We start from the raw sequence: 18,130 nt of genomic DNA on the forward strand, positions 1-18,130 counted from the left end.
ACGACACAGTTTATCCCCCTACTAGTGATTTTATTTACCGCGAGTAACCCGTTAAGCTTCGCGTAATTGTGTGGGTCAGTGGGTGCCAGCCTATTCCCCCTGGGATCCTAGATTGAATTTACTCTGCCTGTCGCTCCGCTCTCCACTCTCGATTAAATCACGCAAACTCACTTCTCTCTCACTCGCGCTTACTTCCACTTTGCTGCGCTGAACGCTGTAGAAGGATGAGGCTGTGGGTCGTCTCCGTAGAGGGTTGAGCCTGGCTGCGCTGGAGCTCGTCACACGGACGTCTTGAACGGCTGACTCTCCTGCTCCGTGGCCTGCGATGATTTGAAGAACACCCCTCTACCGTCTCCCTCACCTGCTTTTTATCCTACCTATCACAAAAGGTATTGCACGGACCCTGCACTTGCTCGCCCGTGCCTTTTCATATTAGTGTCTATAATTCCACCTATGACAAAAGGCATTCAGATGCTTCCGTACCCGTGCCGCCCTGCCCAATCGGAGGCCGAGTTATTCTCGTCCCTTTCACATTCGGCTCTGTAATATTACTTATAACAAAAGCTTTCCGCTGTTCCCACACCCCGGGCTGCCCTGTCCATTCAGATGTCGGAATGCTCCTGTCTCGTTGTTATTGGGATCCCTAATTCTACCTATGACAAAGGCGTACCGCTGTTCCCACGCGCCGTGCTGTGTGTGTGTGAGTCCCTAATTCTACCTATAACAAAGGCGTACCGCTGTTTCCACGCCCAGTGCCGTGTGTGTGTGATTTCATCTGCGGTGGCTCTACGGCCTCCGCCGTGACCACGTAATTTTAATATCAGGTCACGGCGCCGCGGTGCACGTCAGCTACGGGGGGATATCGCCCAATTTCCTGGCTGCGGGAAACCATGAAGCTTGATCCCATTAGGAGCTTCTGGATAAAAACCCGTCGGCCAGGTGACCTCCCCTCCCGGCTCTACGTGGGGTGTGTGTGCGTTCGTGCGGGGGGGGGGGGGGGTTATCACCCCCCGGTGGTGGTGTCACGGCGGTGGGTACAGCCCCCGACGGAGCTGCTCCGCTGAGGCGGCACCACATACTGTCTGTTCTGGATGACCACAGTCGCACACCTGAGGGTTTTTAATTTTTAATTTGTACATCAGGTATCTGCATCTAGGCGAAGAACCCCCGGGGCCGGCCCAGGACATGCTGGCGGCACGATGTCGCTCGGCTGACCTGGGATTACCTGGGAATTACCCTGGAAGAGCGAGAGTCCGTCGCCAAGGAAAGGGAGTTCTGGACCGCCCTACTCGATATGATACCGCCGCAACCCTCACCAGAACAAGCGGATTGAGAAACTAACGAACAATATCTGCATCTGCGTTTTAGGGTCGACCAAAACCGGGGGATCATCTGCGTTGGGTCTTTCACAAGGTGTTTGCAAGTTCTTATGAACTCCAGCTTTCCAAGCTTCATCAAGGTTGAATTCACATTGTTGAAGGTTAAGCGAATGGGTCCCAAAGGGCTATGGAAAAACCCTGGATACACCTTAAATGTCCCCTGCATTGCAGAATGATATTTTATCTGCAAATGGAACGGTCTCGTTACCTGTGTGGATGTTGACTTGTTAATTATAATGATAAGTTGTATTATTCGTTTTACCAGTTGCAGTCATTAAGGTATGCCTTGAACAAAATTCATCAGCCAAAAGGATATTATTTGATGTCATGTCTTTTATTCAACAAAACCGCATAGTAGTATACCTTACACAACACCGTGAAAAATGTCCACAGTAACACATTTCATCATTACAGCTGATATCCCGCACCTCTGATTAGCACAGTTAGCTACATACGGTGCGAAAGAAGTTCAACATACATACATATCCAATGTGGATCTGCCGCAAGCGAGCTTTCATCCCGGTAATGCAAGCTGGCCGGGTGGCTCACAAGTCCGGGTATTGAGCTGGTACCATAGAACCTGGGTTCGAATCTGGGATTAATCAGGCCGTGATTAAAACGGGTTCTCAACTGGAGTGAGATGGTCTCAGTCTAGCCACCAATAACTGTACATGAAAAAAAAAACCCATCACATAAAATTAGATTCTGCATTTAATGTGGCTAAATGTAATTCTGAAAATTAAAATGTTTCACTAAGTGGAAACATGGTAGGGAAAAGCACTATCACCTTACCCTCTACTGTGTGCACCATAGGCCACGAGGATGGATTTGATCTGCTCAAGTAGGCCGTTCTCTGGCACAAAGGGTTGCACTTCTATGTGAGAGTTATGAATTGATTATTTGCTTCATGACCTGATACTGATAGCACAATTATTGAAAATCAGAATATGTATTTATACTGGAGGATTTCGATAAGCTAGCTCCTTTTCACATATGTCCAGAATCAGAATCAGAAAGGGTTTTATTCGCGATGAAAGTTTGCACAGACAAGGAATTTACTTTGGCAGGAAGGTGCATACATTCAACATATAGGAATCTTAAATATTAAATAAGTGGTATACAAGTCTAACTATACTAAAGGTACAAAGTCTAAATAACACTAAGGGGCTAAAGTATGTAAAATTTTGAATAAATATTCAATATAAAGTAGCTATAAGATACAATCTAAAAATAAAAAAATATACAAATAGGGTAACAGTGTAAATATGGAAAGGTGTCATTTTGTAGATAAAATGTTAAAGTCAGTGTAAGCCCTTGGCCTTGTTGAAGAGGCCAGCAGCGGATGGGAAGAAACTGTTTTTGTGGCGTTAGTTTTGGTCCTGATGGACTGCAGCCTTCTGCCGGAGGGGAGTAGCTGGAACAGAGAGTGTCCAGGGTGGGAGGAATCGGCCACAATCTTCCTCGCTCGCCTCATGGTCCTCGAGGTGTGCAGGTCCTCGAGGGTTGGTAGATTGCAAGCAATCACCTTCTCAGCAGTGTGGATGATACGCTGCAGTCTGCTCTTGTCCTTGGCAGTGGCAGCAGCGTTCCAGACGGTTATGGAGGAGGTGAGGATGGATTCAATGATTGCTGTATAGAAGTGCACCATCATTGTCTTTGGCAGGTTGAATTTCTTCAGCTGCCGTAGGAAGTACATCTTCTGTTGAGCTCTCTTGGTGAGGGAGCTGATGTTCAGTTCCCACTTGAGGTCCCGGGAGAGAATAGCGCCCAGGAAGCGGAAGGACTCTACAGTTTTGACTGGGGAGTCACACAGGGTGATGGGGGTGAGTGGGGCTGTATTCTTCCTGAAGTCCACAACCATCTCCACTGTCTTTAGAGCATTTAGCTCTAAGTTGTTCTCGCTACACCAGGTCACCAGGTTGTCAGCTTCCCACCTATAGTCAGACTAATCCCCACCAGAGATCAGCCCAATGAGGGTGGTGTCGTCTGCAAACTTCAAGAGTTTGACGGACAGATGATTGGAGGTGGAGCTGTTGGTGTACAGGGAGAAGAGCAGTGGGGAAAGGACGCAGCCCTGAGGAGTTCCGGTGCTGATGGACCTGGAGTCAGAGACTTGTGTTCCCAGCTTAACGCACTGCTTCCTGTCAGACAGGAAGTCTGTGATCCACCTGCAGGTGGAGTTGGGCACGTTGAGCTGGAAGAGCTTGTCCTGAAGCAGGGCAGGGATGATGGTGTTGAAGGCAGAGCTAAAGTCCACAAACAGGATCCTGGCGTAGGATGCTGGGGAGTCCAGATGCTGTAGGGTGAAGTGGAGGGCCATGTTAACTGCGTCGTCCACAGACCTGTTGGCTCTGTAGGCAAACTGAAGGGGGTCCAGGAGAGGGTCTGTGATGGCTTTGAGGTGTGTCAGGACCAGGCGCTCAAAAGACTTCATTACCACAGAGGTAAGGGCGACTGGTCTATAATCATTTAGTCCTGTTGGCCTTAGCTTTTTGGGCACAGGGATGATGGTGGAGGACTTGAGATAGGTTGGTAAATGGCATGTCTCCAGGGAGGTGTTAAAGATGTTGGTGAACACCGGAGACAGCTGGTCAGCGCAGTGCCTGAGGGTGGATTGAGAGACAGAGTCCGGCCCAGCTGCTTTGCGTGGGTTCTGCCTCTTGAAAAGTCTATAAACTTCTCCCTCCTGAAAGGAGAGAGTCGTCTCTCTAGTAGGGGTAGGGGATGGGGCCTCTTTGGTGGGAAGAGGTAGTTCAGGACAGTCCAATTGTGTTTCAAATCTGCAGTAGAACTCGTTCAGGTCGTTGGCCAGGCGGGAGTCGTTAGTGATGTGGGGGGCTCTGGGCTTGTAGTTGGTGATCTGCCTGAGCCCTCTCCAGACAGAAGCAGAGTCGTTAGCAGAGAACTGGTGTTTTAGTCTCTCTGAGTACAGTCGTTTAGCCTCTCTCACGGCCTTGCTAAACCTGTTCTTCGACTCCTTGAATCTGTCTCTATCCCCACTCCTAAACGCTTCCTCCTTCTCCAACCTCAACCTTCTGAGCTTTATTCTTTGGTTCTTTCGGTAAAGTCACGTAGAAATAGAAAATAATAAATTACATATCATACGACGTTTCGATTGCAAAGCAAGCAATCATCATCAGGTACAAATGAAAGAGAAACAAACCTAGTGAACTTAGAAATATAATGCAACACAGCGCAGAAAGTCGGCTGACACAGCAGTCAACACCCTACCTGGTTGATTACGTCCAAGAGACACAGAACCGGAGACACATACACAGACACACAAGCGGAAAGAGTTAACACAGAGACACAGAGAGAGAGAGAGAGACACACGCATGGGCACACAGAGAAACAACGTCTCTGTGTCGAGGCCTTAAATAGCTAGAGAGGGGGTACAGAGAGAGAGGGGGGGGTTAGAAGAATTAGCATGTCAATGGGAGATCCCACAATGAGAGCTCCACCGCCAACGCTGAGGGGAGACAGAGACGGAGGCAACACTAAATCAAACTAACTTAGTAAAATTTGGAAATGTAATGCGACACAGAGTCGGTCAACACACAATCAACACATGGCCTGGTCGATTACGCCACTCCAAAGATTGCTCAATTAGAAGTTAAGTGTGAAATTTGGGAGAGAGACAAGGCACAGACATGGAGACACAAAGACAGACACACAAGCAGAGAGAGACAACAACGAGACAGAGAGAGAGAGGAAAAAACAGAGCTATTCTGAGAACCAGGACTTGTTGTTGTTGTTGAAGTTCACCCTGGTACGTGTTGGTATACAGCAGTCCTCACAGAAGCTGATGTACGACGTCACAGCCTCTGTGAGTTAATCCAGACTATTGGTAGCAGTCGTGAACATATCCCAGTCAGTACAGTCCAAGCACGCCAGCAAATCCTCCACAGCCTCACTGGCTCACTGTTTAGATGTCCTCACAGCAGGTTTACAAAGCTTTAGTTTCTGCCTGTATGCAGGAATCAGGTGGACCATGGCATGGTCAGAGTGTCCCAGTGCTGCTCGGGGGATGGCGTGGTAGGCTCTACTGACTGTAGTGTAGCAGTGATCCAGATTGTTCCCTTCTCTGGTAGAGCATTTAATGAATTGTATGTATTTGGGAAGTTCGTGGCTGAGATTACCTTTGTTAAAGTCGCCAAGTACGATAATCAGCGAATCTGGATTTGCTCGCTCCACACTCAGAATCTGGTCGGCGAGCATGCGTTGGGCCTCTTTAACCTGAGGACCCGGCGGCAAGTAAACTCCGACCAAAATGAGCGACGCGAACTTGCGAGATGAGTAGAAAGGTTTACAGTTTATAAAAAATGATTCAAGGAGCGGAGAACAAAGTTGCAGAATCACTGTGACATCTACACACCAGCCACTGTTAATGTAAAAACAAATACCACCGCCTTTCGTCTTGCCGGAGAGTGCTATGTCACGATCCGATCTTACAAGATGGAATGCTGCCAGTTGTAGCGCAGTGTCCGGAATCAAATCACACAGCCATGTCTCCGTGAAGCACAAAACAGAAGATGAAAGAAAGTCTCTGTTTTTCACTATCAGTAGCTGAAGTTCGTCCATTTTGTTGCACAGTGCAGAATTATTGTACGTTGGAGAGGAAAAAGCTCGGAAGCACTGTTCGGATCCCACGTCTGCGTAGCCGTACGAGAGCCCCCGACCGTTTATCCCTTGGGCGGTGTTTCGCTGCTTGAGCAAAGCCTAGTAGTTTTCACAGATGTCCAGTAGCACAAATCAATTATGCACAAATCAACAATCGTATTTCTTGTACCACTATTTCTGCTCAAGGCGTGTGCGTGCGCTGGTGACCCTTTAAGTGATGACTGCGCGAGAAGCTGCTGTTGCAAATATCGCAACGGTAGGGCTTCTGCCCCGTGTGCGTGCGCTCGTGGACTTTCAGATTGCAAGACTGCGCAAAGGACCGGTTGCACATCTTGCAGCGGAACGGCTTCTCTCCCGTGTGTATGCGATGGTGATATCTAAGAAGTGAGAGCCACGCAAAGCTCTTCTTGCACACCATGCACTCGTATGGCTTGTTCACCAAGTTAACATTCCCGTTCGCTTCCAGCGACCTTAACGTGTCCAGCTGGTTAACTGATCGGTCGGCCTCTTCAACAGCAGGATCCTGCCGACTGCTAGGCAAATCCTCGATGGCGTTTGGTGGTTCTTGTCGCCCGTGATAGTGTTCAGTTTTTGCAGAGTTATTATACGTACGTATTTCACTTCCAGTCCTCTGCCGATTGTGATACTGCTGCAGCCGTGAACACGAAGCAACTTTTTCGGAGTTTGCGAAGTTCAGTCCCATCCCTTGTAGTGAAACCACGTCTTGCACGATGAACCCCAAATTTTCTTCAATGTCACTAGCACCTGTGTGGGGGAAAACAATACAAAAAAATGTGTTACTAACAGAGCAGCATCAGAAATGGGGATCTGAGAAAGGAAGGCATAAGAAGGCTGTAAAGTGTTGAGATGTGGGTTTTGATGTCAAATGGATTAATTAAATTGAGTGGAATGAAAGGAGTTACACAGTTGGAACAACCCACAAAAGAAAATATAAACGGATTGGGCACATTCTCTGAGAAGAAAGCTTGATGAAATAGGAAATAGGTTCTCAAAGGATGTTGGGTATATGTCAAGAGCCTTAACAAGAAAGATGCAGCTTGGATTTACAGAAAGGCGGTGGCAACTGTACAGAGAGGCGAAGACATCTCACGATTGGACATGATTGAGGGGGTATGAGCCAAGGACCTCTGATTATCACGGTTGGCTACATACTGTGTGAAAGAGGTTCAACGTCCATACATACAGGACAAAAAAACACGAAAACAAAGCAGTAAACTCTGCAATTAAAGTTCACCGTCTGCAGCAAATGCTTGATTTATTTTAGAATGTACCCAGCATCATTGACACTCGACCGGATACAATGACTTGTCCAATTCTCGACTTGGTCGATTTTGAAAGTGATTCCAAGCAGTGGGTTTCTAGCGGTGCATCCACCATGTCTTTATTCTCTGATTTAATTTCGTTGCGATTATTTTTTTAAAAAAACTGCCACTTCAATAACCGATTTAAAAATACATTATATATTTTTTATGAATCAGTTTTCTTTAAGTCTAACGTATATTACCTATTATGTTATATGGATCCAAAACACGGAAGATGAATAAAATAGAAAAGCTGAAAAGTACAAAATTAAGTATGGAGAGAAGAAGATACACAAAGAGATAGGAAGATGAAGATATGGATCAGATAACTTATGGCAATAATGGGAGTCATATTCAGTTTAACACGTATGCTTTCGCAACCAATGTAAGAGGTATTTTTGGGTTAGATCTTGGAAATTTATAATGTGTCATTAAACCGGCCACCACCCGACACAGCCATTTTGTAAGATTTGTCCCATAAACAAAGCGTGCCAATTCATTACTAGTTCAGCACACCGGTGTGTTGGAGAGTAAACCCACATTTACAATTCTGGTAACTATAACTGACTTCATCAGGCGATAGCCAGAAACGTGGAGAATTCCTCCTGTTTTGAGTCATATTTACTGGAAAAAAGAATGGGCTTGGGCAGTACACTCTGCTAAAGCGTATAATGGCCGGTGGTCGAGGCTAAAAAGAGTGGCAGCCAAAGCAGGCAACACATCCGATATGATGCCCACCATGGAGATGCAGTGATGAAATCATCTCGTGTGCAGGAGTTTGATAGACTTTCATCGCGAGACTCTGAGAGATGGCGATGACTTTCGAAAACCTTAACTCATCGGTGGATTGATCATGGCTGATGGTGATGATGAAGAGCTAGAAACATATCTGTGATATGACTGCAAATATTGGAAAAATTGTTCAAACGTGGACTCTATAATTCGGCTTTACCTTCAAGGGCCTCCGTCTTAATTGTAGATGATTCATCCACAGCGTTCGAATCTCCCATGTCTGGAATCAATTCCTCGCCATCCTCGTCTGCATAAAATCACAATGTATCAGCAGCTTTATTTTCCAAAACTAAGCATTCCTTCATATGCTAATGCCAGACTGACATCAAATAATGAACATATAGATGTGTTGCTAAATCCACACATAGCATACAGTAAAACCTGTAGTAAGCTGAAATTTGGGGTAAGCCAGAAGGCTACTTGAATAATCACTGATGTATGTTGAACTTCTTTCGCACCTTATGTAGCACCGTACGTAGCTAACCGTGCTAATCGTAGGTGCAGAACAACAAAATAAGCAGTATAAAATATACAGTATAAGAAAAACAACACTGTTATGCTAGCGTGGTAGGAAATGTTGTGCATAAGTTAATTCGTAATTCTAGAGCTGGGTTCTTGTCTGGTGTATGGAATTTGGTGAATACATTCACTTGGAACCCCTCGTGCTTAACCAGGTGTTTTCTTTTTTTTCTTCCCAACTTTGATTTTAGATTCATTTTGCAAATAAACAAAATAAATTCAAGCCTGTCAGAAATTCTCTTCAGCCTTCCACAACCAGTAAACCTTAAGCCTTCCACCTCTGTTTTAAGGTGACGTTGACTCCAGTTAAACGGTTAAACTGTACCTAGTGATGTTATTTTGCATTACACTGTAAAAAAATGTACTCGTAAATAGTTATTTGAATATATTAGATGTTAATTTCGTGTAAATATCATTCAAATGTAGTCCTTAAGAATTATTTTATTATTTGCATAATTCCAGACATCCCCCATAACTAAAAAAGTCCTGTTAATTACTCTGATTTTGAGAGGATCTACTACTCTATAAGGATTGAGATATCACGACCAACTGCCTGATTTAAATAAAAAAATTCACGTGTTTAATAAGTTCAGCGAATAGGATACAACTTTACCGTTCAGTGTGTAATCGTCAATTTCATTCATCACACTGTTCTCAGGGGAGACGACCGGTTTGGCTGAAGGGGAACCAACAGCGCACATTCCGGTGTTATCAATGTCTCCCAGCCTCTGCACGGACATCAGCAGCTCCCGGCTCAAGCCGCTGAACAGGGCGAGCAGCACGTCCACCAGGCCTCCCAGGGTCACGTTGCCAGGGGAGGAAGCGGCGGCGTCGCCCCAGCACGGTGTCCCGGCGTCGTGGTGCTCGGCATCCTGCAGGGCCTTCACCACCTGCCGCAACACGGCGTAGAAGCCGAAGGGCAGGCGGTCGCGCGCCGCGGCCAGCAGCTCGGCCCGCACGAGGCCGTCCCTGACGCAGGCGCGCAGGACCCCGTAGTCCCGGATGCCCAGCTCAGAGTCCATGGCCTGGGCCACCTCCGCGTTCACGCCCTGCGCCTCCAGCCACGCCGGGAAGTCCCCGCTCGACTCCAGCACCGGGGTGGCCACTGCACACGCCATCCTGATGGGACATGGTTAATATTCAGGTTTTATCTAAAAAATATTGTAAAACTGTAATTTATATATCTAAATTAATTAAAAATATACATATTTCCTCTGCCTAAAAATCAAAATTTGCAATCAATTTCTCAGTTCTGATATTGTCGCTTCGACCTCCAAACTTGCAGCTGTCACAATCCACCCTTGCTATCCAAGGTCCTCGAATACCTTGTTGCCTTGCAGTGGAACCAACATCTGTCCTCTCCTGACTTGCTCGATCCATTAGAGTATGGGTCCAGGGGTGGACAGAGCACTGAGATGGCTGTTTGCTAAAGCGGTGAATGACCTTTTTATTGCTGCCGACTCAACCAGAATTCTAGTGTTGCTAGATTTCACTTCAGCCTTTGACACTATCGATCACGACTTCTTCATTAATGATAATTTCATTTTATATATCGTCATTCATGCAATTGCATCCCACAACGATGCACATCAATTATCCAGTTCTGTACACAGATACCACGGATAATGATTGATCACTTGGCATGCATCACAGGGGGTCCGAGGAACTGCTATCCCTTAGTTCAGGTCTTATCTTACTAATTGGGAACCGTTCGAATCCATGGGAGATTTGAAATCTTCCTCCAGTGCCGTATCATTTGGGGTTTCTCAGGGATATGTTTTTGGCCCTCCTCTGTTTTGTATGTATATGGTCCCACTGGGTCATCTGCCCCTACATCTCAGCATAAAGTTTTAATTGTTGTGCGACGACACCCAAATGTACTTGTACACGAAGTCCAATCTCCCTTCATCTGCCTCTATGCTCACTTTGGCGCTGGCTTCCATCAAAAGTTGGACGCAGCAAAAAAAACTTCCTTAAATTGGTTTAACACGTAGCAGCGTTTCGCGACCAATATTATTTAATAATAAAAGGTGTTTGGGTTAGATCGCGTCAGTATAAATGTGTCGTTAACCTGCCACCACTCGACGAAGCCAACCAGTAAGGTTTGTCACGTGAACAACATGTGCCAATCAGTTATCCACAACATTTACAATTTGAGTACTGTGACGTTTCACTGGTAATTACAACATCATCGGGCGATATCGGCAGAATTTATGCTGGATGTAATAATTATGCTGGATGTAATTACTCAAATTGTTAATGTTGTGGATTTACTCTCCAACACACAGTGTGGGCTGAAGTAGTAACTAATTGGCACAAATCTGGCTGTCGCCTGATGAAGCTAGTTGTCATTACTGGCTAAACGTTTCGAATTGTAAATGTTGTGGCTTAGCTCTTCAACACACCGGTGTGCTGTACTAGTGACGAATTGTCATATTCTGTTTACGTGACAACCCTTACTAGTTGTCTGTGTCGGGTGGTGGTGGGTTTTTACGACACATTTATATGTTAACGCGATCTAACCCAAAAAAAAACCTATATTATGTCACGTTTTGTTTCCTCCAATTCAACGCGGTTAAAACGGAGGCGATATTAGATCATCATTTCCCCCAACAAACTTCAAAAAGCTGCTCTATTCAACAATACCACGGATAGCCAGGTCATCGGTTCGGCACAGGAAATCAGAAATCTAGGGGTCATATGTGGTCTCACACTGCCCTTCGAGGCTCATATTAAAGAGATCACAAATGCTTAATTTTTCAATTTTGGGAATGTCTCCCGTATCTGATCCCTTCTATCTGCTTTAGATGCAAAGCAGTTGGCCGATGCCTTAATTTCAACTTGCATCGACTACTGGTGTTTAACAATCTGAAGCATTGCTCAGAATGCGGCTGCAAGGGTGCTTACCAGAGCGCCTTCAGATCACATTACACCCATGTTGGTGTCTCTGCGCTGGTTTCCAGTTTCATGTAGAATTCAGTTTAAAATCCTATTGCTAACATACAAAGCTCTGAATCAACCTTGCCCCCAGCCTAATTGGGCATCTGTGCAAAATAGCTTTATAGCTCATGAGATTCCTCCGGTATATTCTGACCTCAGAGATATGCTGTACTCATACATCCCCCTCAAGGTCTCGAAAGATCTGGGGATGCAAATCTTCTCTGCGTTCCCAGGTCATACAGGCTTATTTTGGTGATGGGCGACCGAGATTTTTCCCGTGTGGCCCCAAGGCTCTGGAACTCTCTTCCACGCGATCTCAGGATCTCTGAGTCAGTGGAAACTTTTAAAACACGTTGTAAAACTATGCAAAGGTGCACCACGGTGGCGAGATGTTAACTCCCTTGCCTGGGCATACAGGAGGTCGTCGGATCGATCCCGACTCTGACACCTGTATTTATAGGGTGTTTGCATGTTTTCCCCGTAGTTGAGTGGATTTTTCTCTAGATCCTCTGCGTTTAGACTATTTTTGCTGCTATAAAATTTCCACATGATAAGCCACTTCGTTGAGCTATCATTTGTGACCAGGCTGGTTCTGAAAAAGAGCTATATAGGGGCCGTCCATAAATGACGTCACGCGATTTTGGACGATTTTTTACCCCCCCCCCCCCCACTTCGTCACACGGCGCCACAAAAACTCAGACCCCCCCTCAAATATGACGTCAAAAAGCTCTGCCCCTCCCCCCCCCAAAACCATATTTCCATTTTGAAAATAAAACATGCTTCAAATCGCTTTAAACTATTGTCATTGTAGTGCGTATTTAATGTGGTGCCACATGCTGATGTTGTAGGAGAAAAAAATTATTACAAAGTTGATTTAATTAAGTAGAAAGTGTTGTCTATATTTATTTAAAGTTGCGCATTTTGATGTGATGTCACATTTCTCAACCCCCCCCCCCCCGTTGTCACACATCGTCACAAATGTCTGACCCCCCCCCCCCCCTAGGTGCGTGATGTCATTTATGGACGGCCCCTTAACACCAACGTTACACCATTGCGGGAGCACATTACACCCGGGTCCTCTCATCTCTTCATTGGCTACCGGTCAAATTTCGAGTGGATTTTAAGATACTGCTATTAACAGGCTTTAAAAGGGCTCGCCACCACAAGTTACTTGCATGAACTAATACATTTATATATTCTACCAAGGTCCTTAAGATATTCTCATCTCCAACTGCTCAGCACTCCCAGGTCTTTAGGTTTGTGTTCTTTTGGCGATCGGGCTTTTTGTTAGCGTGGCACCCCAAGCTATTGAACGCTTTTCCACTTGAAACCAGGGGCAATGAGAGTCGGTAGATAGATTTAAGTCTGCTTTGAAAACCCCATCTCTTTAAAGTGGCCTTCCCTCTCTCGTCTGGTCGGTTGCCCCTGGTTCTGTTTTTGGTTCCTGCTTTCCATGCAATGCGAATTGGGATCCGAGGATGGAATGGCGCAATAATACATTTGAATAAATATCATCATCTTCTTATCTCTGCCAGTCTTTGTTTTAATGTCCTATGTCTCGCAGGCATACAACGCTGTACTGAACACGCGTGTTATTATAAACAACATGGGTAGCTGGTGGCATTCAAACAAAGTCACTCACTCAAAGAACGAATGTCGTTTGCGCTTGAATTAAGGGTTGAAAATTTTCGGAAAAGAGGGAGATGACAAACTATTAGGGGCCGTCCATAAATGACGTCACGCACCTAGGGGGTGGGGGTCAGATATTTGTGACGATGTGTGACGATGGGGGGGGGGGGTTGAGAAATGTGATGTCACGTCATAATGCGCAACTTAAAAAAAATATAGACAACACGTTCTAATTAATTAAATAGACTTTCAAATAAATGTTTTATCCTACATCAGAGTGCAGCGCCACATTAAATACGCACTACAATGACAATAGTTTAAAGAGATTTGAAGCATGTGTTTTTTTTTGGGGGGGTGGCAGAGCTTTGTGACGTCATATGTAAAGGGGGGGCCTGACTTTTTGTGAGGCCGTGTGATGAAGGGGGGGGGGGGTCAAAAATCGTCAAAAATCGCATGACGTCATTTATGGACGGCCCCTTAACACCTCATTGAGATCAATCGCCGACGAGCACATTGCGAGTTGTGTTTACCGAGATCGTGTCGCTGATGATGGCGATTCTCTTCTTGCTGTTGTCGTTGATATCGATCGATGTCGCTGATGATGACACCGATTATGATGTTGTTGTAGTTGACGATGTTGCCGTAGATTATGATGTTGTAGTTGATGGTGCTGTAGCAGATAATGCTGTTGTAGTTGATGGTGCTGTAGAGAGATGTTGCAGTTGATGGTGCTGTAGATGATGATGTTGTAGTTTATGTTGCTGTAGATGATGATGTTGATGGCGCTGTCGATGATGATGTTGTAGTTGATGGTGCTGTAGCAGATAATAGTGTTGTAGTTGATGTTGCTGTAGAGAGATGTTGCAGTTGATGGTGCTGTAGATGATGACGTTGATGCTGTTGTAGTTGATGGTGCTGGAATGGTGATGTTGTAGTTGATGTTACTGTAGCTGATGATGATACTGATGATGCTTTAGTTGATGTTACTGTAGTTGATGATGATGATGATGATACTGATGATCTTGTGGTTGATGGTGCTGGAGATGATGTTGTACTTGCTGTACCTGATGATACTGATGATGATGATGATGTCGCAGTTGTTGGTGCTGTCGCTGCTGTTGATGTTACCGGTGGCACTCGTACAGCAGTGCACTGCCCCTTTAAACCTAGGGACCGCGAAGATTTGACAAAAACCTGAGCCCGCTGAAGTTTGATCAAACCAATCCAGAATGTGCCAGATCTAAAAAACTAAGTGGGTGTTCATCCTGGATAGTCATTGGATGGGCGATCACAGTACATAAAATTCGTGATCTGATCCCATCTGTGAAGGATGTGATCCCTGACATGCAATACCCCGGCGTCTACAAACTACATAAAATTCGTGATCTGATCCCATCTGTGAAGGATGTGATCCCTGACATGTAATACCCCGGCGTCTACAAACTATGCTGTGTCTGCGGCAGTAGTTACATCGGGGAAACTAAACGACATGTCCTTGTCCGTGTTCGTGAACAAAAGGAAGATCTGAAACACGGTAGGACCAATATCTCGGCCGTGGCTGATCATTGCTTTAATGCGGTGGGCTCACATGAAATTGATTTCTCTAAGACGAAGGTACTTTGCAAACCCACTGGCTATCAACAAAGATTCGTTCATGGAGCCATCCATATATACAGACACAAACACAATTTCAACCGAGAAGATGGGTACACACTTAGCAATCATTGGAAGGTCGTTATCAACCAGTTTAAATCATAACTGGCTGTGATGTTTCCATTCTGCCACCTTCCGATGTTAGTTGTTATTTTTGGCTCTCCGATTTTACATTAACAGGTTAAATTTCTCACACTAACACAGCCACCTCCGCACGTCGACCTCGATGTAGCGGTGGTTCTGCGATCTTACATTAACATGCTAATTTCTCACATTAACATAGCCACCTCAGTGCGCTCGCCGTGGAGGCCGCTCACCGATCTTACATTAACATGCAAATTGTAACCTGGCAGCCCTTCAATTGGTGGAAATCCACCGCCAATCGCGGTCGCCGCCCATCACTTACATTAACATTAGCTGCCCCACCCATGCTGCTGACATTTGGGCTACGCCGATTTTAAACCTTTAGAAACAGTTTTCCTTTAGAACCTAACCCCCTTTTCCTGATGACGACCGCTTGTGTTGCGTTCGAAATGTCATAGTTTTTTTCTTTGAACCTATCTACGTGACTTTACCAAAAGGATGTTTTTTACTTAATTTGCGCTATTTCAATTATTTTAGAATTATTGTGATCTTAAAATGAATATGTACATATGCATATTTATTTTTACAAGAATAACATTAATCTAGGTAAAAAAACGTGTTTTTCAATGCAGACACTATACATTATTTTGACCCAAACATTTTTCAAATTTGACATGTTCAATAAACGTGGGCGGTCTCCTTTCGATGTTTAATTTTCTTAATGCAAGGCACCCACTTTTCTTTAGTAGATCAAATTTGATTAATTCTGTGGTCAAATTAATGTATGCAAATGAAACTAGTTTTTTTACCTTAACATTTTTTTTGACATGGAAATCAGACGAATATATTAAGATATGCTATATGCCAAGGCGTGTCCTTAAATGTCTTTGCACAAAAATGCATTTTGCAGAACTAAACGTTTATTCGTCAAAGAGAGTGCTTGTGGGGGCTGATGCCCCCCCCCCCCACTCCCCACTATGTGGGGGCCGATCCCCCCCTCCCTCACCACAAGCAGGGGGGGGGTCGCCACGTCTACTTGGTGGGGGCTAATGCCCCCCCCTTCACTCCCCATTAGGTGGGGGCCGACCTCCTCCCCCTCCTCGCGCGTCCTAACCGCGTGGATTACGTAATTTTTGACTCGCCGCTGTGTGGGGTTTAATTAATAATTTCCACTCAGCTGTTGTGTCAACAAGGCGACCGCTCCCGTGCGGTCCGGATATTAATAAATTAATCGGCGCTCGCGCGCGCCCCCCACCCACCCACCCACGCGTGTCTCACCGTTAACACTGCGGTGCACACACAGACACTAGTGACACTCGCGCGTGTCTCACCGTTAACACCGCGGTGCACGCACAGACACTAGTGACACTCGCTCGTGTCTCACCGTTAACACTGCGGTGCACGCACAGACACTAGTGACACTCGCGCGTGTCTCACCGTTAACACTGCGGTGCACGCACAGACACTAGTGACACTCGCCTGTGTCTCACAGCTAACACTGCGGTGCGCGCATAGACACGCGCTGGCGCGGGCAGCCGTTTATATTTTAATATTCGCGCGCGTCACACCCACACTGATTTATAGTCACCCACACACCGTCGTACGCCAATCGCTGTCCCACCGCTCTTCACATGCACACATGCACCACGTCAGTCTGTGCTAAGATTTATTTCCCGGAGCGAATAGGGGACCCCTGTTTATGGCCCCCTTCAGCCAGCACCCTTCGGATAGCGCCTAACCTCCTATCACCGAGCCGTCGCAGAGTGCGTTTACCCTCCAAGCTCGAGCTGGGCTGACTTGCCCCCCCCCCTCGTACCTACTCACCTCTTCAGCTGCACGATGGGGGTTGGGGAAGATGCCCGCCTCGGAGACTTTGCCTGGGCAATCGTTTTCAGCTGCACCCTGCAGGCGTCTCACGGACGCTGAGGGCGGCTGGTATTCTCTCCCACTCCAGAAGGACTCTGATCCAATTTGCCCTCCTTCCCCCCTTATGTTCCCAAAGCCTGTTAACCCCCGGGTCATGTGACATCATCCTGCGCATCCAATCGAATCCTCTTTGTGGATGTTTTGAGCGCTCTGACCGTTGGGGGGGGTCGCGTCACCCCCCCCCCCTTCCCATTGTCTCTGTACCTGCGTTCCCCGCGGTTGACTCACCGATAATCCCCTCGCTCCCTCCAACTTAAATCAACTCTTATCTGCCTAGGGGTTTTTCCCTCCCACCCCACTGTTTACACTGCTGCTCGGTGCTGGCCTTGAGGTCCCACCCCCCCCCCCCCCCCCCCGTGTTGTGTATGCTTCATATCGGCCGGCTTGTAAAGCTCTATGCCCCCCTTTTGGGGGAGCCACCATGGAATCCAGTCTGGGGGGCTCAGCCAATTTCCTGGTCCGGGGAAACCGTGGACGTCCCTGTCAATGGGGTCCTCGGGTGAAACCCATCGCACCAGGTGATCCCTCCTCGAGACCCTACGGGGGTGCATGTGTGTTTAGTGGGGCGTGTGTGCGTTCGTGGGGGGGGGGGAGGGTGCAAGGTGAGGGTAGCGCCGGCCGAGCTGCTCCGCTGCGGTGGCACCACACGGTCTCTTGCATTTGCGTGCACGTTGATCTTGTTGATTTGTATTATGGTTGTCGCGTTATGTTTACCAGTTCCATTGACACCACTCACACCCAATCACACATCATGTGCTGATGAGACAGTTACATCGATAACAATCCCAAATATTATTGCATGTCTTGCAATCAATGTTGCTGAAATTATATACTCTGAAAAGGCTGATGGGGGGGGGGGGTGTAATATATTTTTTAAATGTGAAGATCATACAGATACATAAACGAGACATTGCAATGTGGCACGGTAGAATTAGTGACATTTAAATCGATTGTGCGTGCACGAACCTAATCTCACCAATTGCAAGCAATGCCACACGATAACCAATCAATGCAGTGTATATTCCGTAGTCGCTGCACATTAATCGCATCGATTACAGTACAATAGAATACGAGTGTAGGTTTTCAGTGTGGGATTCAGCATGGAGTTGAGCATGCCATTGGAACTATTATTTATATTCCTGTTCCGTAACTCCCAAGGTGGGCAAGCACACGCCCAGGAGAATCTCATTTGGGGGCGACACACCTACATGACATGATAATAATTTAGGCGTCCATATTCACAGATTCATTCTGTCGCTTTCCAGG

The 18,130-nt window shown here is 46.3% G+C and overlaps 2 protein-coding genes across 3 annotated transcripts in view; both read right to left on the reverse strand.

Moving 5' to 3' along the window:
* LOC116943106 (uncharacterized) overlaps positions 1-18,130 on the reverse strand; it is an 88,431-nt gene that overhangs the window by 61,434 nt on the left and 8,867 nt on the right. The gene's annotated exons all lie outside the window — the stretch shown is intronic.
* On the reverse strand, positions 2,383-14,401 carry LOC116942967 (uncharacterized). 2 transcript variants are annotated; one of them, XM_076069830.1, is made up of 5 exons: positions 14,266-14,401; positions 13,732-13,904; positions 9,246-9,751; positions 8,274-8,360; positions 2,383-6,764 (listed from the first exon to the last, which is right to left on the reverse strand). In XM_076069830.1, exons 3-5 carry the CDS (start codon positions 9,748-9,750, stop codon positions 6,181-6,183), a joined length of 1,176 nt encoding a protein of 391 aa, XP_075925945.1. In that variant the 5' UTR covers position 9,751; positions 13,732-13,904; positions 14,266-14,401; the 3' UTR covers positions 2,383-6,180. The 2 variants fall into 2 exon arrangements, with proteins under 2 accessions (XP_075925945.1, XP_032811394.2); XM_032955503.2 differs by having other exon boundaries at positions 13,732-14,397.

This window comes from Petromyzon marinus, chromosome 1 (assembly GCF_048934315.1).
Source record: "Petromyzon marinus isolate PM22_M1 ecotype Great Lakes invasive population chromosome 1, UKy_Petmar_22M1.pri1.0, whole genome shotgun sequence".
NCBI lineage: Eukaryota > Metazoa > Chordata > Hyperoartia > Petromyzontiformes > Petromyzontidae > Petromyzon > Petromyzon marinus.

Coding starts and splice junctions, on each gene's coding strand:
- LOC116942967 (XM_076069830.1), bottom strand. CDS start 9,750: ATGGCGTGTGCAGTGGCCACCCCGGTGCTGGAGTCGAGCGGGGACTTC. Junction 8,361..9,245: donor TGACGATTACACACTGAACG/GTAAAGTTGTAT, acceptor GATTTTATGCAG/ACGAGGATGGCGAGGAATTG. Junction 6,765..8,273: donor TAAGACGGAGGCCCTTGAAG/GTAAAGCCGAAT, acceptor TCCCCCACACAG/GTGCTAGTGACATTGAAGAA.